This window comes from Glycine max, chromosome 4 (assembly GCF_000004515.6).
Source record: "Glycine max cultivar Williams 82 chromosome 4, Glycine_max_v4.0, whole genome shotgun sequence".
Lineage (NCBI taxonomy): Eukaryota > Viridiplantae > Streptophyta > Magnoliopsida > Fabales > Fabaceae > Glycine > Glycine max.
Window position 1 is genome coordinate 48,853,017 of NC_016091.4, and position 20,051 is coordinate 48,873,067.

Sequence of the window (20,051 nt, forward strand, 5' to 3'; positions counted from 1 at the left end):
GCTTACATACCCATGTACTACTTCTTATATATGCCACTATTTTTTTGTGGCAGCGAAAATAGCCTCATAGAATTTTGAAATTACAGAAATTGACACATATACAGAAACTCAATTTCTGATTAAAAAATATCTTAAATAATTATATTGTTTTGTCTAATCTATACTTTTGATTTTTCATTTTTTAAAGGAATTTTTTATTTTAAAATATACACATTCAATTTTGAAAAATGAGTCATTTTTATTTAATTTTTAATTTTATATTTATTTTGATTCAATCAAATCATAGTTTTAATATATCCATTCAAGATACAATAAAAAATTATTTAAGTAAATAAAATATAATAAAAAATATAGGTAAAATTGAAATTAAACTAAAATTATCATTTTTAAAAAATTGAGAGATTAAATATTTTTATTTTAAAATAAAGAGAAAAAAATTATGAATCAGGCAAAATGCAGGAACGGAAAGTGTTGTGGTTGTGGTTGTGATTGTGTCGTACAGGAACGGAATTTGTACGGTATATTTTTTACATTAAAAATACTATTAAATACTATTAAATGACGATGCTTTTAATTTTCTTTTTAGAGAAAAGCCGGTCATCCACACTTTAAGATACATTTGATTTTTCAATAAACCTAAAACCAGAAAGTTTTTATGACAATTAAATACAACGTATATTTATTGAAGATTTTATAGGAAAGATTTCTTCAACCAAAATTTTTCAATGAAATTATAGAAACATTTTATTTAATGTAAATAATGTGTTTTTAGTTTTATATGTGATATTTGTGTGAAGAAAGATAAATTTTTTTATACTGAGCATTATAAAATTATATTGATGTAATTTTGATAATTATTATATTATTTTTAATATTTGATATAAAATGTGATTTTTATTAATTCAACCATTGAATTATATCTTCATATTATTAAGATAGTTTGTACTAAATTTTGTCAAAATTGAACAACAATAAAAGGTAATCAAATAATTCATATTTTAATATATTTTAAAAAGTTATATTATATCGATTTTAATTTATATGAATGAAGTAACAAATGATATTAAGTTAATATGAAATTTTGCATATGCAATTTATGTGAAATAAACTTTTAATCCAATGATAAGTTTTAAAAAAATATTATTCGATTGAAAGTTATATAATAATGTAATAATTGTCAAAGTTATATCAGTATAATTTGATTTCTTTATATATATATAATTGATATATAAAAGTTAAGAAATCTAACACTTTCTACCACAACACACGTATATGTTTGGATGTGCATGAACCTAACTCCATAAATTTTGTGAGGACAAAAAATAAATAATAAATTTTATAATTACTAATTTTGAACTTTTCATATTTTTGAGAAGAAAAAAAACATGTTTTAGCATTTTTTAACCAAAATTGTCAAAGTACATACCTAATTTCTTTAAACCGTAGAGGAGACATACAATTTTCTTAAATTTCACTTAAAAACATGTGTAAGGTTTTTTAAAAAATGAAATTATCCAAGATTACTAGCTTGATATAGGGATAGCACAGGAAGTCTTTATCTTATACATGTGAGCTAGAGTTGATGTGAATTTCTGGATCGGATCAATGTTTGTGTAGTAATTTTCTGTGGGCAAAGCGAATATTAGTAAAAAAAAAAAGAAAGAAAAAGAAAAGAACTAATATCGCATGTAGGTTGTACCTAAAAAATAAAATTATTCACCATAATACTAATAACTCTAGCTTAAAAACATGTATAAATATTACCTTGAATAATTTTATTTTTTAGGTACAGCCTACATGCGATATTAATTCTTTTCTTTTTTTTTCTCTTTACTAATGTAATAATCAAAATATTATTATTATTATTATGCACATAGTCGTATCTCTTAGCACAACTAACAAAATCATTTCAAACAAGAAATAAGAATGAGAATTTGAATCACTTCTGAAAGTCTAAAATCAATTTTCACTCATTTATAAAAGTCAAAATATGAGTGTAAGAAAAATAAAATTTGGCTTAAAAAAAGAGTAAGGAAGGAGAAAAAGAAAAGGAAAATTGAATTCAAATTGAACTCCAAAGTTAGGAACGAAAAAGCGATGGTGGTCGAACTCCAAAGTTAGGAACGAAAAAGCGAGCGTGTGTGTTCACGTTTGAAGACTGTTGAATTTCCGAGCAAAGAATTCAGCTACTTATAGAAGAAGTACTCATTGAATTCATCTTTGAAGACTGTGTTTATTATTTTGACATAGGAGTATATAATTAGGAGAGAATTTGGATTATGTATTTAATTATTTATAATAATTTTATTAATTTTATTAATTTTATTAATTTTATTAATTTTAATTAAATTATATTAACGCCCAATTTTTAAAGAGCGTAAAGTGTTTCATCTTTAAACTTTTATTAATACAAAGTCTTAATAAAATTATACATTCAAAAAATAGATTTACAAACGTTAAATAATAATTTTTAAAGAGAAAAAATGTTATATATTGATAGTGTAAAATTTTATATATAGTCATTCAATCAAAATTCATCATACATATATATATGATAAATTAATTTATTATAGGATGAGAGTTTAAAACTATTTTATTCATAGACCTTAAACTCCACTCTAATTTAAATAATTAAGAAAACATATTAAAAAATACTTACGAAATTTTGGTTTCATTATCTTTTTAATTTCTAAAATTTTCAAATTTTTTATTTTTAATTCCTGATTTTTTTATTAGTCAATATTCTTTAATTTTTTTCTCCTTCTTACTAAACCCTAAATTTTTTTATCATATCACATAAATATTAAACATGAAATGGCGAGTTTTATCATATTAGACCATTATGCAACAGCCATTACTCCAAACGGCAAACGAAAAGCCAAGTGCACACACATATTTGGCACCATAATATAATAGAACAAAGAAATATAAAATGATGAAAACCAAAACGGCCCCTGGTTTCCCTGATGACTTCTTTTAATTAAGAATTCTGGAGTCAATTCAATTGAAATGTTGACAACACAATTTTCCTAAAAAAAAACTGTTTATCTTTGGTCCTGCTTCTCTTTAGACTTAAGTTTATACCCTATATATTAGCTTTGTTTTTAGAGCTGATTAATAGCTTTTTTATACAATAATTCAGTTTTTATTACTTGCTCTGTCATAAAAAAAATTAAAATTATATAATTACATCTTTCTTATTCTATAATATATATATTGATGGGTGCCAGATATATAAACTAAAACTAAGAGATCAAATTAACTATATAGAAGTTCAACAACCATTTTGAGCGAGTTGAATTCAAATATTTCCTATACCAGTTAAGTCGGCTACACCGACCAACATCAAATGCAATTTACTCAGCAGCCACCAATGTTGGAACGATACCAAATTAAAGAGAGTTATCAGCAGCCAGCCAGATTCATGATATTATCAATCATTTAAACGAAAAAAAGAAAAAAAAAAAAAAAAGACGAAGGAATACCTTTCCCACAAAAATCGTCGTGAGTAACGTTTTCTGAAACACGAGACATGAGACGAATAGATGCAAAACCCATTCGCAGCTATTTCGCCAATGGGATTATAGGATACTTCGTGAGAAAAATACAAAAATAAGATATTACCTTAGCTCCTATGTACAATAAGAAATAATTGTATATTTCATCAACATGATAAAAGTGATTCCATTAATTAATTTATCATAAATTTTAATTTTATTCTTAGACTATCCATGAATAGTTTTTCTAATAAGAATATTACCTTAGCTCCTATGTACAATAAGAATAGTTTTTCTAATATTTTTTTAGAATAATTGATTCGAAAGTGTAATATATTATAGGACAACTATTCCATAATGGAAAAATCTCACTTCAGAATAACTTTTTCAATTTTTTTTCTATTACCTAATAGTTGTTTCAAAGATCTATATGTATTATTCATGACAGAAAAAATCTCATTCTTGAATATTTATTTTAAATGATTTTTTTTATTATGAAATAGTTATTTCAAACATGTATATGTATTATGTAATAGCTATTTTATAAGAAAAAAATCTTATTCTAAAATATTTTTTCTGAAAATAATTTTTTCTTAAGAAATTGTTGTTCTAAAAGTGTACATGTATTATGAAAATTGTTCCATAACATATATACACTTTTGTAACAACTACTTGGTAATAGAAAAATTATTTCTGAAAAACCTATTATGAAATGAGATTTTTCTGTTATGGAATAGTTTTTCCATAATAAATATACACTTTCATAATAATTATTTCGTAATAGAAAAAATTAATTTTGAAAAAACAATTTCGGAATGAGATTTTTTCCATTATAAAATAATTGTTTCATAATACATATATACTTCTAAAACAACTATTTTATAATAGAAAAAAAAAATTCTAAAAAATTATTTCGGAATGAGATTTTTTTCTATTATGAAATAGTTGTTCCACAACACATATATACTTTTAGAACAACTATTTCATAATAAAAGCTCCACATCTACAATTTTCTTTATAGGTGTCATGCGATGGTGCTATTTTGATTTGTGATGATGAGTGGTGTGTGGTGTAGTGATGGGTGACATGGTGGAGTTTTGTGCAGGGTGGAGTGGAGAGTAAGCACCTGTTACTAGAAGAAGAAGAAAAAAGAAACAGTGCAGGACATTTTTGTCCATTCAATTTCCTTTGAAGGATGTAAGATTCAAAATGAGAGGTGTAAGATTCAAATTTCCTACACCATAGACCATAGAGCTACTCCCCAAAGTAACTTGATGAGATTTTTTTGCACTCCTACTATTGTTTCTTGCCATTCCTAATGCATTATGAAAAGTTCATTGTGAAATGAAGTGCTTGAAGAAATAGTGGGAATGCAGAAAGCAACAACCTTTTTTTATTATCTTTCCAGATTTTCCTATTCCTTAAATAAGAAGAATTTTATATTGAATAATTTGAAATGCATGTTGTGTTATGGATTACTTAATCCAGAATCATCTTAACATTATTTTGGAATTGTTGATCCGGAAGAGATGTAACATAATTCTGGATGTTGCACAGTTGCAATGATGAAAGGTCTGAAAGATCACAAAGAAATCAAATTCAGACGACTAAATTTAATATTGCAACTTTACGAAGATGATTAGTGCACTTTATCCCACAAGAAGTTGATATTTTATTTTATCTTCCTTTCTCTCCTCCCCTGTATTAGACGATTCGAGTTTCAAAGAATTGAATAGAACCCATTGACAAAACCAACCTAGACCTACTGTGTTTGAAACCCGACGATGAAAAATGTTTACCTATAGGATCCATATAATGAAATTTTGTAGGTTTCTTATTTAAGTAGGGAGTTTTTTCATTTAATATTTAATTTGTTTTGACATTTAAAAAGTTTTTATTACAATTACAATTTTATATATTTTTTAACTAATGAAAAACTAATTTTAAGCTTATGTTTCTGAAAATTAGAAAGATTCTACATTTTACCAATTTATATGTGTAAACGTGGTCGTACCGGTGCACACACTATGCTACAAATTTGAAGATGTTCAGTCTTTAACCCTATTGTGTAGAGAGGTGGAAGGTCCGCTCGAATTGATTAGTTTCTCTAATAAAGTATGTAAAAATATTTACATATCGCTCAAGATTCTCCAAGAGCAGAATCTTTGTGAATGAAATTGCTAATAAGCAAGCATCCTACGACATTATGCCCATAATGACCGTAGGTACTAAGTTGTTGACTGCATATATTTGAATGTTATTGTGAACTTCTAACTGGCACTGGCTGACAGGAAGCTCATGCAGATTGGGGGACGAATTTTGAACAAAGCAAGAATAGATGAAGGGAGAATCCATAATCCATCTCCACAAATCAAACCAGAAGCAACTGCAGGAACCATTAAACCAGCCTCATTTCTGTTTAGTTTGTGCCACAAAAACACAACCAAACTACCCATGCACATGTCAATGGCAAAGTAACCACCAACTAGGAAAGGGACAGCCATTGCCATTGGAAGTGGAATCCATTTCCCAATGTTTTTGGGGGCTAGATCTCTGACCAAGTTGGCTGCTATGGCAAATGCAAAAAATCCGTAACAAAGCTGCAAGCAATGATGTGGAAGGGCAGAAAATCCTTCCACACCAAGAATTGCCATGTTTCTATATATGATGGCATATGGAGCCTTGTAGTCCCCATCTGGGTTCCCCACATCAAAAGCCTTGTAAAAAAGGAAGAATGTGAGAGGAGCAACTACACAACCTATTGCTGTCCCAATTGCTTGGCTTAGAAGCATCGAGCGAGGGGAAGTGAAAGTGAGATGGCCAGTCTTGAAATCATGCATCAAATCAGATGAAATGGAAACAATGGATTTTATCAGGCCACACCCCACTAGTCCAGCAACTACGCCATCATTTTTTCCGGCCAAGGCTGCTAGCACAAAGAGAGCCACTTTCCCGTAGTTATAGGCCATGTTCATGTCAGTTAAGCCTGCGCCGTAAGCATTGCAGAAGCTAAGAGAGGGCGCAAAAAGATAGGCAAACACCACGTAGTACCACTTCAACTGGGGGAACATCAAAGGGATTACAATGATAGAAACGATGGAGAATAATATGTACCCAGTACAGGCCAGCCATATAGGAATGCTTTCTCTAGCAAACACTTCATTCCGTCTAAGATCATCAAGAGGGAGTGGTTTCTGGTTATCTGAAACTACAGTAACAAAAAAATTAGATTTTACAGGCAAATGCAAAACTCACTGATATCATAAACCAACTCCATATTAGAACATTTCTAGCTTGCTAAATACCAAATCTGAAAGGCTATATTACATGCATTGACACCGAACAAGTGTAAATATTTGTTCATTTAGTTATACACTGTTGATTTTGTTTCTCTTTCTTCTTTTGTTGGTGGTCTGTTGAGACATTGATAGCAATTTTTATTACATGGGAAAAAGAAAGATGAGATAGGTAAGACTTTATAGAGTATGTTAAGGATTTGACGGACATCCTTGTGAGCTGGAAAAGTTATATGAGGCCATTTATACTTACAAGTTTCGGGGTTCTTCCTTTTCACGGTGGCATGAATATTCGTGGCAGTGAAATAGAGGACTTTGACAAAATTGTAAAGCCCATCACCAAGAATCAAAGCAATGGAAATAAAAACCTGCAGCAAGCAAAAGAAAAAATCAAGGAATGAAATTGAAAGAACTAAACTAAATATTATATAGCTGTGATAGAATCCTTTAGTTATAACAAAATTTAGACCTTATAACCATTAAGACTCTTCATGCTACTCTCTGCTATGCTTGCAGGAAACCATTCCCCTTTTAGTCCCCTGATTAATGGCCACATAATGCCCCATGAAATCACAGCACCAAGAAGCAAGGATAAATTTACAAGATGGGAACAAATCATTCCTGCTCCCACATAAGTCATGCTGAAATCAAAATAAAATCTGCCAAATTGAAACACTTTAGTCAGTAAAGATAGACAATTATTTCAGGGTTCAGAGACTATTGCTAGTTGAATAAAGACAAAGGAACATACGAATTTTTCCATGCTTTCAATCCAAAAGTGGGAAACTTAACAAATCCACAGTTATCACCACCCGAATAAAACCATTGAAAGAAAGCCCAGAGGAAACTGGCTGAGAAGAATTTCAAGAAACCATGAACCTGCTTCCTGCAAAAGAAGTTGAACTAGTTTGAGCTCCTATAAGCATTTACCTTGTTTAACTTGGAAAAAAAAAATCAGAAACAAGGCAAAGCAGAAAATGTTCATACTTGGCCATAACATCTCCTTTAGGAGTATGGAACCCGTTAATAAGAACAGCAGTAGCAGTTCCACTTGGATAAGTTAATTTGTAGTCTATTATCATAATCTGTTAAACAACATAAACTCCATCAGCAATACCACTCAAGTCAAGAAGAACCAAAACCCTTAAAAATGAAACCATCACTTATACAGTAAATTACTAAACAACTAAACATAGATAATAGCAAAATTTGAACAACCAATTACATGATATAACTCACTACTAAAATGAAATACCTTTCTAATGGGAACCAACGCCAACAATCCAACAAAGCTGGTCACAAAGAGAAAGGCTGTCATCCATCCAATTCCAGGCTCCTTGGTACTACCAGGATTATTCCCCTCTGTACCAACTCCTGCTTGCTCATATGTCCTCCTATTCAAACCCAAGAGATAAGACCCGAAACCACCTACAATTACACAAGCTCAGCTCAATGAACACACTGTCATTTACACAAACTCAAGTTAAAAAAATTAAATTCAGAAAAGACTCCCACCTCCTACCGAGATGCTATAGCAAGCGACTGCACAAGTCTGGATTATGGTGTTCTCCTGTCTAGTGAATGGGGTCGAAACAATTTTGGCCTTTGCAAGAACCTTAGTCCAAGCTCTAATGAACACAAAGCCAAGGAGAGCAGCTGAAACATTGAGATTGGGAACTAACCCAGTTGTGAGGTTCAGCTTCATCACAATCACACTATAAATTATCCCAATCAGGAAGCTAGCTACTAGTCCCCGAAGTGTAATCTGTCTTATCCATGGTGCTATTCTGCTCACATCCTCGGGCACAATTGGAGCCTCTTCAATGTCCTCTCTCCCGAGACTCTCGATCTCTTTGAGTTCTTCGTTGCTTACAGTACTAGCACCCATTGGATTCATCAAATCCTCGCCCCTGAGTGAATGATCAATCATCTCAAAAATGAATATAATACTAGCGACACTGAATCAGAGAGAGAAGATAAAAACAATATTTGATGACCAAATAAACCAATTTATAAACCAAGTTACAGACAATATATAAACAAAACAATTCTATTACAGGATCATAATTCTAAGTAAAGAAATAGAATAGAATCAGAAAACTAATAATAAACAGATAATACCGAAAAAAATATAGAAAGATAGGTGGACGGTTTGTATGAGAAAGAAACAGAAGAAAAGGAATCAGAATCCGATTCTATGGTTCAGACTTCAGAGATTTTATGCCACGTAAGGTAAAAAGGAGTGATTAGTAAAAGATGAAACCTGGTAAAAAATCTTTACCCGAGTTAAGTGGTGTCTCAAAGTTCTATAATGGAGAAGAATTGAATCTGGGTGACAGGGACCAAGGCTTCAATTGGAGAATTCAATTCTCCACTGCTGAGAAGAGAATAGACTAAAAGTGTGCTTGCAGGTTCGAGCGACAAAAACGAAAGCAAAAGAGAGGTAAAGATTGTGGTATCGGAAATCTAGTGGAGAAACGCAGAGCAGCGAAAGGGGGAATTTATATTTGGCATTGCGACCAAACGCAAACCTTTACAAGGCACTTTCCCTGTCCCTGGCTGCATGTAGTACAACGTAGTAGTGGTGTTGTACTACAAATGATGGTTTATAGGGAAAGAATGATGATTTTTTTTGTGTACTAAACTTTGTTAAAAGTCTTAACAGGCTTCTACTTTCCAAATAAGCTGGTCAGCTCCACGAAAAAAAACAATTGTGAAATCAAAATAAAAAATAATTGGCCTTGACTAAGATGCAGAGTGGGAGCTGTTGAAATGGGTGGCTGATCTTGGTTTTTGTTCAGTTGCTGGCTTGAAACTTACAAAAAGTATGGTGTTGTGTGCTGTTGATTTTTCTCTGAATGTAGGCATGTGGAGCGAGGGAGACACGCTCCTTAAAAAAGGTCAACGAACCAGACATAACTCAAATAAAAGATAAATGTTAATCACTCTGCCTGTGTTAAGAGTATTGATTAAGAATTAAAAGAAAAAAAGTTTTTAAAATTTGCAAAATTATGTCATTAATAACTTTTTTTTATCCTATCATTTATAATAAATAGATTTTTTTTATAAAAAAATTAACCAATAAACTTAAGAGTTAAGACCCTAGTAAGTAATGTTAGTAAATAAAGGAATGATAATTTCATAAGTAACAATTGAGGGATGGCTTCATTGCCTTGCATTGCAGAGATAAGGAAATGGAGATGGAAGTTGACCTGAGGGTAGGTGGGGCCCATGCTGAACGATTTTGCATTCTCGATCCACTCAAGGGCACTTCGTTTTTCGTAATGCCAGGGCGGAGAGAGAGAATGAAAAGGCGGGTTTTTGCTACAGAAAGAAAAATTGTTTTCTTAATTAAATAGATGGAGAAAAAATAAAAAATAAAAAAATTCTAACTCGTAGTTTAGATTTTCATATTTGTATACTTTATTTGGATGACAAGAGAAAATTAAAATAATTTTTCTATTATGTAAATGAGGAAAATAATTATTTTTTCTCTTGTTTAATCAAAAAGAAAAATGAAAAGTACAATTATATTAAATGATTTTGTTTTTAATGTAATAAAAGCTAAATACTTAAGTAGATTGGTAAACTTATTATTTTTAACAATTTTTCTTCACGCTGATTTTCTCTCCATACCAATAAAAAATTGATATAATTTTTTTCACTCCTTTCCCCCTAATAGTAAAACGCGTATATATGTGATTTCTTATTTTTCTTCATCGATTTTTACTCCAATCAAACACAAATGTAAGCAACAAAAAGTACGCGTAATGGATAGGCTTAGCCTATATTTGGAAAGGTATTTTGTGAAAAAGCTTTTTTTTTTTCAAGTTAAACTTGTTTTCTCCTTAAATAAATGTTAGACGGTTAGACCAAGTACCAAAAAATATAACTTTTGCATTAAATTGATTATTTTATGATAAATTTTAATATAAACTTGTTTTAAGATAAAATAATTTCAAATATAAATCATTTTACTTGAAAATTGTTATTTTTATGCAATTCCACTTCAAAATTGTAATGAATTAAAATAAAAAAATTAAAATACTTATAACAAGTCATTCATCTAAATGATGATTTAGACTCGATCCTTTAAAATAAAATCTCATATTTAAAATATTTTGTACCAACGTCATATATAGATTTAAGTTTAACTTAATCATATAAAACTGGTTTATAAAATGAGAAATATTTTTTATTTATATAGTTTATCTTGACACTATCTTTATTTGATGTTGAATTTTCAACACACTCTCTATTTAGGTATGACCACAACATAATAACAAAAAATAATACTCAAACAAGGGAAATAAAATGGAGTATGTGTAAAAAAGAAAAAGAAAATGGAGGAATTCGCTATGCAATAATCTTATATGAATTATTAAAATTAAAACGCAAAGTATGTGACAACTTAAAATAATTATGTGATTGTTCTAAAAACAAAATATTTTCAACCATAGTAGGTTTCATTCCTTGGGTAATAAATCTAACATTATTCAATTTAATTATAAAGAACTTGAGGGAAAGAATTTCTCAGAATTTACTAGTATTTCTCTAGTCAAGCTTTGTCGTTCACATTCTTCTATAAAAATAACTCATTCATTAATAGATATCGTGAGCCATTTCTGTAGAAGTGTTGGTATATTAAATAAACTCCGTGATCTAGTCAGTGGTCCAAGGGATAGAGTTCTGAAGTTAATTTGATTGTCTTTTCTTCGTTTTTTACTAGGTTTGGCTTTTGTTGTTTGGTTGTGTTCTTTGAAGATGTTAGTTTTTTACTTTTTAGTAATTTAGTTATCCACTAGCTAGTATGCTGCCACAACACAATAGAACCCATGACAGAAAACAATAGAAAGATGTATAAGGCGTCCAGCTACGAGCACGTTGTTGCTAATTAAAATTATGGTCAAGTTTACTGAGTGATTGTGTCAGCTAATTGCTGTTTTGGTTTATCTTTTTTATGAAAAAGCTAAGTTTAGGTGAGTTGAATATAATATTCATTAAAATTAAGACAAGTCTTAAGGTTTAAAAATATTACTCACTTACCGGTTCAAAATTTGATCTCATATTCTCATAAGATATGAACCTATTTTTTTAGATCAACTTAACTTGAGATATTAAAATCACATCTAGAAAGATTGAATTTCTTGATATACTCTTCCTTATATTTATTTAACTCTTTTTCTACACTTAATAAGAAGTTTTAACATTTTATTTGATGATTTTTAATCTATATGAAGAAATCTAAAATTATACTCGAATACAAATATCTCTGTGTAATAATTCATGTCTTGCAAGAAAGTTTATAATTTATATTTTTAAGGTGTTTTTTTAATTATATATAAGTATATATGCATATAAATATTTTTAAAAATTAATATATATATATATATATATATATATATATATATACATTGTATTATTTTGATTTATATAAATATTTGTTTTCAAAAATATTATATTTTTAAATATATTTGTATTTTTATTTTTATATAATTTAGATTTGGATATATAATTTTATAATTATTAGTTTTTAAAAAAAAATATGTTTTCATCATATAAAAAAATTGACTAATTTGAAGAAATAACATAAAACAATCATTATTTTTCTTTGACGGCATCCTTTACATTGTTCCTTCAAAAATGATTGAGTGTGAATATTAATACTGCTCATAAACCTAACAAAAATGCTTGACAACCATGGCCTTTGTCACCAAAATTACGCCTTCGCTCCATTGCTCCATCTCGTCATTGTAGTAAGGGTCTTTGCGCTCTTTATTCTTTTATTATTCATTCCTTTGGGTTTTTGGTTTTTAATATTCACTTTGTAAATTTATGATTGTTTATAGCTCTAACCTAAATCTTTGTTAGTTTCATTAAATTTGTGGCACGACAAATCCTTAGTTTCACGCTTAGTGCTTATTTTTATTTTTAGTATATGTTAATTGGATTACATTAATATTTAAATCTCTTAGAAGATAAATGATAACATGACTAATCACTTTCACATGAATAAGTATGAATCATAATAGATGAATATATCATTTAATATTCATTTATTTTTAGCATATTTTAATTGGATTGCACTAATATTACATTTGTTATACTTTCATGCTAGATCATGTGTTGTTGTTTTATTAAATAATAGCCTAATATGCTGTTCACAATAGTTGTTCTCTTTTTATAGTTAATTCCAAGTAATGGTTATTGGAAATTGTATTGGAGATGTTTTCATATTAAGATCATTGAAGCAAACACTCAATATTTCACTTAGTTTTCATGCTCCTTTAACGACTTACTGTTGTGCCAATATCTTATATAGTTGTAAATTTTAGTGAAACATTTCCAATCGACTTTAATTATATAATCTTCTCCTATTAACCTATATTTGTATATTTCATTTGATCTCTGGGAAGTAATATATCATGGGATATCATTCTTATTTTCCTTGTGAATCTATATAGTAAATATGTTGTCCGTCAAATGGTGTTTATCTTTTGTGCATACTCTTAATATATGGTTTAATTTATATACACATTTGAATATGTCACAATTCGTTTTAGTCCGAATCTTTGTTAGTCTTAGAAAATCATTCCTCGAAACTCATTAATTTAGATTTCAACATTTGATTGAATTTTTATGCACCTTTAAATATGCCATTATTCAATTCAGTTGGATTCTTACGATCAATCCTAGATTTAGCATATGTTTAAAAAATTATTCCCTGTCAACTCAACTATATGAATGACTTGTTTTTCTATTTTTTTAATCACAAGTTCACAATCCATTCAAACATTATACCTCAAGGCTTAGTATTCGTAACGGGAGTGAAGTATTATTATAATATAGGAAATGTTGCAATAGATGGTGAAAAAAGAAAAGCCTAAAATTCAAATGCAAGTGCATTTTAGATTATAGATGTAGTAAAACGTCTGAAATGTGTAACAGAATACAAAATGCTAAAATCGTAGTGTGAGTGAAATAAGTCTTTTTTTACCAAAATAAACTTATATCATGTCATTCAATTTAAATATTAAAGAAAATGTTTGTATTTGCAACAAAATTTATAAAAATTGTGACACTCCACCAACTGACCTTAAATTCTATTATTATTCATAAAAAAATTTCATTAGCATTTAATATGACATAATAATTTATTATTATTTTTATCAATATGATACACATTTATAGCAAATTATTATAAAATAATAATAATAGTAAACAGAACAATTACCATAATCATAAAAAAAAGGTTTTATTGATAAAATTTTGTAATAAAACCCCTAAAGAAAGCACAAGTGTGCGCTGCCCCGCAAAGCTCCAAACATGCAAGAAAATAGAATTGGATCCTCTTATATACAAATTATCGTGAAAGTCCATAAAACTATGAAGTCAAATCAAATGTGCTATTCCAATTTTTTTGTTCTTTAAATAGCTAATTTCATAGTTTTACGCTCTGTTGTACTAGCCTCCATGAATTGAACACTATTTGTTGTCTATTATTAGAAATTCTTCCTAATGCATTTTTTTTGCGAAAAGTGTATGAAGTATTGCACATAAATATTTATATGGCTTTCAACAAAAGAAAAAAGAAATTACATGGAGAAAAAAAACTAACAACTATCATAAAATCAAAGAAAATTTAGGAAAATCCAAACATTTTGATGAAATTGTTTAATGGCTATTGAAAAATCTTTTAAAATTTATCTTAAAAAGAATTCATCAAAATTTATATATATATATATATATATATATTTAAATACTAAAAAGACTTTTTTTAAGTCATAAAAATCTTAATTAAATCAATTAAATATTTGTTGTATTGCTTAAAAATTATGATAATCCTAATTAAATACTATAAAACTTATTTTTTATCGTTTAAAAGTTTTAATTGAATATTATGTTTTTTTTTATAAAAAATGTCTTTTAAAACCCCTTTAAATCTTAATCCAATACTTCCCATAAAATAAAATTAGCATTTCTTTTTTCTTTTTTGAAATTAAACTATTCACAACTTTTAAAAATTTCATTTTTGGTAGGTCTCTATAATCGACCTTTCTAGAAATCACAGAAAACTTCAGCCGTTGGCCACCAGTGGCTTCGAAATCACAGAAAGTTCAGCATCATCGTTGCGCTTCGTCGGAGGTTGCCGCTCGGTGCATGGAAGACATTACCACCACCGGAGAATGCACGACGACAAAAGAGAAAGATGAAGGCGTTGTTGCTCGGTGAAGGTGAGGGATAAAGGGAAAGACTTCCATTCCACTATTTTAATTCCTAGCATCCGCGCCACAGTACAACCAGAAGCAGTTCGTTGCTTAATTGAAGAAGGTTATTTTCTTTTGCCCAAAACTCTCTTCGTCGAATTATTAACTCAATTCGTTTATTCTTCTGCTGCTTTGCCTGCAGACCCTGATCGCAACTGAGTGAAGGCCTATGCGTCAAATTTAAATTCCCAAGTATCACTTTGGAACATGGCTGATAATGTAGTTACCTCCACCAATTCTTCTACGCCCTCGCTGAACCCTACTCGGATAATCTGCCACGTATGTCAGAAGCAGTTTTCCCAGTACACGTGTCCTCGATGCAATTCGCGATACTGTTCCCTCCAATGTTACAAAGTAAGTGCAGTAGTTGCCTATCATGCCATGATTCAATGTTTATGCTATAAATGATTTTGAATTTGGAGCGGAACATTATTCCAGTTTAAGTATTTGTGAATTTCTCTTGATATCATTTTTAGGTTTACAATTATTACAGAGATTCAGAGGATAAATGTTACTTTGGCTTACCATTGATTTTTTTCTTTTTTTTTTTGGTTAATCTCTCTTTTCCTTACATCTATGTTTAAGAAGGTTTGAACAAGGTATTATTTCAATTTGACACCGTATGTTGTTTTAGAAGCCATACTTGATGACGGTCTAGGCCTCTAGGATGTTGTTTTAGTAGCGTCGTTGGCTTGTTCCTGTGTTTGCATTTACTGTGCCTACTTTACTATGGTAGTAAGTGTTCTGACTACCTGACAAGACTTTTATTTTGGCAATTTGTTATGTTTTTATTGGATTTGTATGATTTTGTAAATTGGCTGTTGCCCACATGCTTTTGCTTTTGTTATTGGTATGTTGAATCTCGATCCTTGTTTGTTATATACTGCTGTGAATTTTGATCATTTTTTGTGTTGTAATCTTGACAGTCTCATAGTCTCCGTTGCACTGAATCCTTCATGAAAGAAAATGTAGTTCAGGAACTTCAGCAAATGCAGCCTGATGAACAAACTAAAAATAAGATGCTGGACATACTGAAAAGATTTCACTCAGAAGAGGAAATGGATGAGGATTGTAAGTAATCCATGTTTTCCATTGCTTTCAGATGTTCCTGAGTTGATTTGTTGCAGTTTTCCTTGTTTGGAATCTATCTTTGCATGAATTCTGAAGAATATATATATATATATATATATATATATATATATATATATATATATATATTTTTTTTTTTTTTTTTTATTTCTTGTAGTCATGACATATAAACAGCAACCTAGATTTATCCCAATAGGTAGGGTTTGCTTCGAACAAAGCCATTGGGCTGTTTTGAAAATATAATAAGTAGTTTTATTAGGAAAAGAATGCCCAATAGTCGGCATGAAAAGAATCTTCAACAATGGAGTCTGGCTGCCACTTTTTTCATAGAAGATAGAATGAGAAAATTGGCTAGGAAAAGAAGGAACAACTGTAGAGGGTTAGAATTCTTGCAAGTTGCAATGGAAACAGGAAGATGCCAATCTATTCCCACTTCCCCACCTAGGTCACCTGCTATGTAACCAAAACACCAGAGAAAGAAAGGAGCAAGAACGTGCAAAATTGATGAACAGTCTATGGAGTATTGAGTTAATAGGATTCTGTGATTACTGAAGCTCACCATGGCCAGTCATATAATCAATGTTAATAAATTTTCATATCAGAAGTTCACTCTTATTGTTTCGTGTTTATTGCTTTAGAAGATTTGTTGATGTAGTAATTATTAATTCATGAGTTATTCAAAGTACTGCTGGAGAAGGGAGCTAAACTTCTATCCTTATTGCCTTAGCTTTTGCAGATTCAACTTTATCTGAGGAGACAATGGAAAAAATTTTGTCTGGTATATTCTTATTTAATGCTTCTTATTATTTGTTACAAGTTACAACTTACAACCATGTATCTTCTGATTGCTCTGCCTGTACCAGTAAAACCTGATTTATGTCCATCTCACCATTGGGTAAGGCTGATTTGATTTTTATCTTTTTACAGGACAAGAAATCAGCTTTGATGATTTATCACTTGAAGAAAAGAAACGGTTTCACAGAGCAATTGCTTATGGGGAACTGAGCAAGATGATCAAACCATGGGATCCATGGTGGTCAAAGCCTTCTGCCAGAAACATCTGTCTCAGTAAGGAAGGAACTCAGCTTGTTCAACCTCTTCCAGATCAGGAATTGCTAGATGATGATATTGGAAGTGATGAACTCAGCGAAGTTCCTCTTGGGCCTGAAATTCCGCTTCCTCCTCTAAGTAGGCTTAGTTCCAAGGAGCCATCACCCCTTTTAACAGTTCACCTAGTTGACATTCTGTATAGCTACTGCTTCACTCTTCGTCTCTACAATGGAGATTGGAAGTCAGATGCCTTAGGGTCAGTCATGGTTGTATTGAGCGTGTCCTTGGTGTTGGGTCAAGGTGCACAGCCGGAGACAGTACTAGAAGCACTTTCTCATTGCTTGGAGCAGGTATGCTGTCCAGTTTACAGACACATGGGAGGATTGCAATTTGGTTTGGGTGTCATTGATGATGTGATCAGTCTGCTTGGTTTGGGAACTCCTGCATTGGTGTGTGCCCTTTGTGATATGCATCGGTTGATTCAAGAAGGGGAAAAGGAGGCCAAATCAGAAAGACCGAGAAAGTTGCGGACAGATGGGACTAGAAGTGCTATTAAGCTGGCAGAAAGGAGGATATATTTCATCACGTGTTGGGTTCATGAGCAGCCAGAGGAAGCATGGTTTTCTTTAGCGGCCATTGTAAGAGCAGAAAAGACATCAGCCATGGAATTTCAACAGAGCAATAAATCTGAAAATTTGAACAATAAGGCAGAGGTCAAAGGCAAAAGTTTAATTCAAGAGTTTTAATAATTTACGTAAACCGCTACCCCTTATTGTTGACCATATTTATTTTAGTCTTATAGAATATATGGAGACTGAAAATGGTTGTTCTCAAAGCAGTTGTAAATGTATTTTTACATATAGAAATCCTTATTGACGAGATATTCAGTCTGGGTTGTGTACCTGAGAAGTTATTAGACTAGGAGGGGTCCTGGAGTTCTTGCAGTGGCAAGAAAGTTAAGTTTCAAACTAGGTGAATTGATAATCTATTTACATTTAACGAAATATCAGAACGTAATTATTCGCAAACTGTTGATCTAATTGATTAAATTTGCTTGTTATATGATTTAATATTAACTTTGTCGGTGATTAATTACTTAAATTATGTTAGTATTATTTAGTGAAAAAGTTTAAATGGGCTGATTGATCTCAGTGAGGGTAGTCAATATTTTGGGGTCCTAATAAAGTTTTGTAAGAAAGTCTAGCATTATATTATTAGATTTTTTTTTTTCATTTAAAATGTGGATTTCTTGTTGAATATCAGGATGAGGTCATGTTGAATGGGTTAAGATGTAATTTTTATGAATTTAATTAGTCCCCTAAAAAAATGAATTTAATTAGTGGAACTGTTACCAAAGTGGCCACACCAATGATCATTGTATGTGATTCAACGTCAGAATCAGAGTATTTAATCAAATTAGTTCTGTTAGACTGTTACAGCAGCTAGTGTGTTAGGGTGATGAATCGGCAAGGGTCATTCGCAGGTTTTAAAGCGCATGCAACAACAATCTCCTACCTTGAGTCCTTTTTCCTATTCTCCTTTAGAAAGTGAAAGATAAGGTTTATTGGAACCAAAGATGTAAAATGGTACTTATTAAACTGTGTTAATGGCGTTTACTATTATGGAAAAGTGGAGTGACCTCTCTTAATCACGAGAAGATGTTGTCCGTTTAATAAGTTTTTTGTCCAAGAAAAAACTCACAGTAGGTATTGCTAAGAAAAAACGAGAGAGAGAGAGGGAGATGATCAAACTCATGTACTCAAAAAATGTGTTTTACAGCGTAATTAATTGATTTGATTTGATGAAATGATAATATTATTCTTAATTTTTTTATTGAATTGACATCACTTGTATGTATTCTTACAAATCCTCTCATTTCCATTGGCCAATATCGCAGAATCTAAAATCGAAGACACAAAATCCAGCATCTAGATTGAATGATTGTGATGATAACTATCATAATTTGAATATATACGATAATCTCGAGATCTCACATCAACCTAAAAAGTAAGTAACGAATAAAATAGGCTTATTCTCTAGCAAAAGGATTCCACTAATGAAGAAGTGATCATAGAGCTATGTCAGTAACTTTGTTTCCACAGCGATAGACTTCTTTGTATGTTTATTTTTTTTTTTTGGAGGGCATTTGTAAATCAAAGTTGCCCGCTACACTTTGTGCAAATAATTGCCCCACTATTAATATTAAAATTGCACTAAAGAGTAGAAAAACTGCAAAAGTGTCTGAAAATTACCACTTCTCTGTGTAGTGTCCATATATATATGATAACGTTCACTTACAAAATTTTGTTTTACTTTTCACTTTTCAGTGACTATTAAAATTGTTCCACTATTAAAAATGCACTATAATTTATAAAGCGTAAAAAGTGTTTAAAAAAAAACTGTATAGAAACGAAAATGAGGGAGGTTCCGTCTCCTCCTTTTAAAAAAAAATATTTTTTAATATAATAATATATGAAATTATTATTTATTTATTTGTTAGTTAATTCACACAATTTATTTATATAATCTTATTTTTCAATTTTAAAAGTCATATCTTTATTAATTTAATTTAATACAATAAATAAAACTTTATTCTAGACAATACAAATATTTTTTTATCATACGTTATTCTTAATTATTTAATAATGGTGGTGTTTTTGTTTATATTTTAAAATTTACTAAAAAAGCATGTAAAATACATTGAAATCTTACTCGTGTGTTAAAATTTGTTTCATTTCAGTTCAGCTATTCATTTTTGGACTCGTGTGCCAGTGTAGATGATCCACCACCAAGATGGTGTGTGTGGCATGTGTAACGTTGTTACTTTAATTATGTAGTTTAATTTCTGATTT

General features: G+C 30.2%; 2 protein-coding genes across 8 annotated transcripts; one reads left to right on the forward strand and one right to left on the reverse strand.

The window, feature by feature from the left end:
* Positions 1-5,566: 5,566 nt before the first annotated feature.
* On the reverse strand, positions 5,567-9,685 carry LOC100795669 (metal-nicotianamine transporter YSL3). Of its 5 annotated transcripts, none has more exons than XM_006578816.4 (8): positions 9,075-9,685; positions 8,309-8,703; positions 8,049-8,221; positions 7,781-7,878; positions 7,545-7,679; positions 7,263-7,452; positions 7,047-7,161; positions 5,567-6,705 (listed from the first exon to the last, which is right to left on the reverse strand). In XM_006578816.4, the coding sequence occupies exons 2-8, from the start codon at positions 8,688-8,690 to the stop codon at positions 5,768-5,770; spliced, it is 2,031 nt and encodes a 676-aa protein (XP_006578879.1). In that variant the 5' UTR covers positions 8,691-8,703; positions 9,075-9,685; the 3' UTR covers positions 5,567-5,767. The 5 variants fall into 5 exon arrangements, with proteins under 5 accessions (XP_006578879.1, XP_040870972.1, XP_040870971.1 ...); XM_041015038.1 differs by having other exon boundaries at positions 9,614-9,654; XM_041015037.1 differs by having other exon boundaries at positions 9,057-9,607.
* A 5,076-nt stretch (positions 9,686-14,761) lies between these two features.
* LOC100804689 (zinc finger HIT domain-containing protein 2) lies at positions 14,762-18,080 on the forward strand. Of its 3 annotated transcripts, none has more exons than XM_006578819.4 (5): positions 14,762-15,124; positions 15,203-15,414; positions 15,987-16,131; positions 16,877-16,927; positions 17,077-18,080. In XM_006578819.4, exons 2-5 carry the CDS (start codon positions 15,268-15,270, stop codon positions 17,943-17,945), a joined length of 1,212 nt encoding a protein of 403 aa, XP_006578882.1. In that variant the 5' UTR covers positions 14,762-15,124; positions 15,203-15,267; the 3' UTR covers positions 17,946-18,080. The 3 variants fall into 3 exon arrangements, with proteins under 3 accessions (XP_006578882.1, XP_003522535.1, XP_006578883.1); XM_003522487.5 differs by having other exon boundaries at positions 14,826-15,124; positions 16,886-16,927; XM_006578820.4 differs by having other exon boundaries at positions 14,826-15,027.
* The last annotated feature ends 1,971 nt before the right edge of the window (positions 18,081-20,051 follow it).

Excerpts from the sequence above, each read along its gene's own strand:
- LOC100795669 (XM_003523290.5), bottom strand. The coding sequence starts at position 8,723 with ATGATTGATCATTCACTCAGGGGCGAGGATTTGATGAATCCAATGGGT. Across the intron at positions 7,453-7,544 it reads TTGAAAGCATGGAAAAATTC|ATTTTATTTTGATTTCAGCA; the intron begins GTATGTTCCTTT and ends TCAATTTGGCAG. Across the intron at positions 6,706-7,046 it reads AAGGAAGAACCCCGAAACTT|TTTCAGATAACCAGAAACCA; the intron begins GTAAGTATAAAT and ends TTGTTACTGTAG.
- LOC100804689 (XM_006578819.4), top strand. The coding sequence starts at position 15,268 with ATGGCTGATAATGTAGTTACCTCCACCAATTCTTCTACGCCCTCGCTG. Across the intron at positions 16,132-16,876 it reads AGAGGAAATGGATGAGGATT|CTTTTGCAGATTCAACTTTA; the intron begins GTAAGTAATCCA and ends TTATTGCCTTAG. Across the intron at positions 16,928-17,076 it reads AATGGAAAAAATTTTGTCTG|GACAAGAAATCAGCTTTGAT; the intron begins GTATATTCTTAT and ends ATCTTTTTACAG.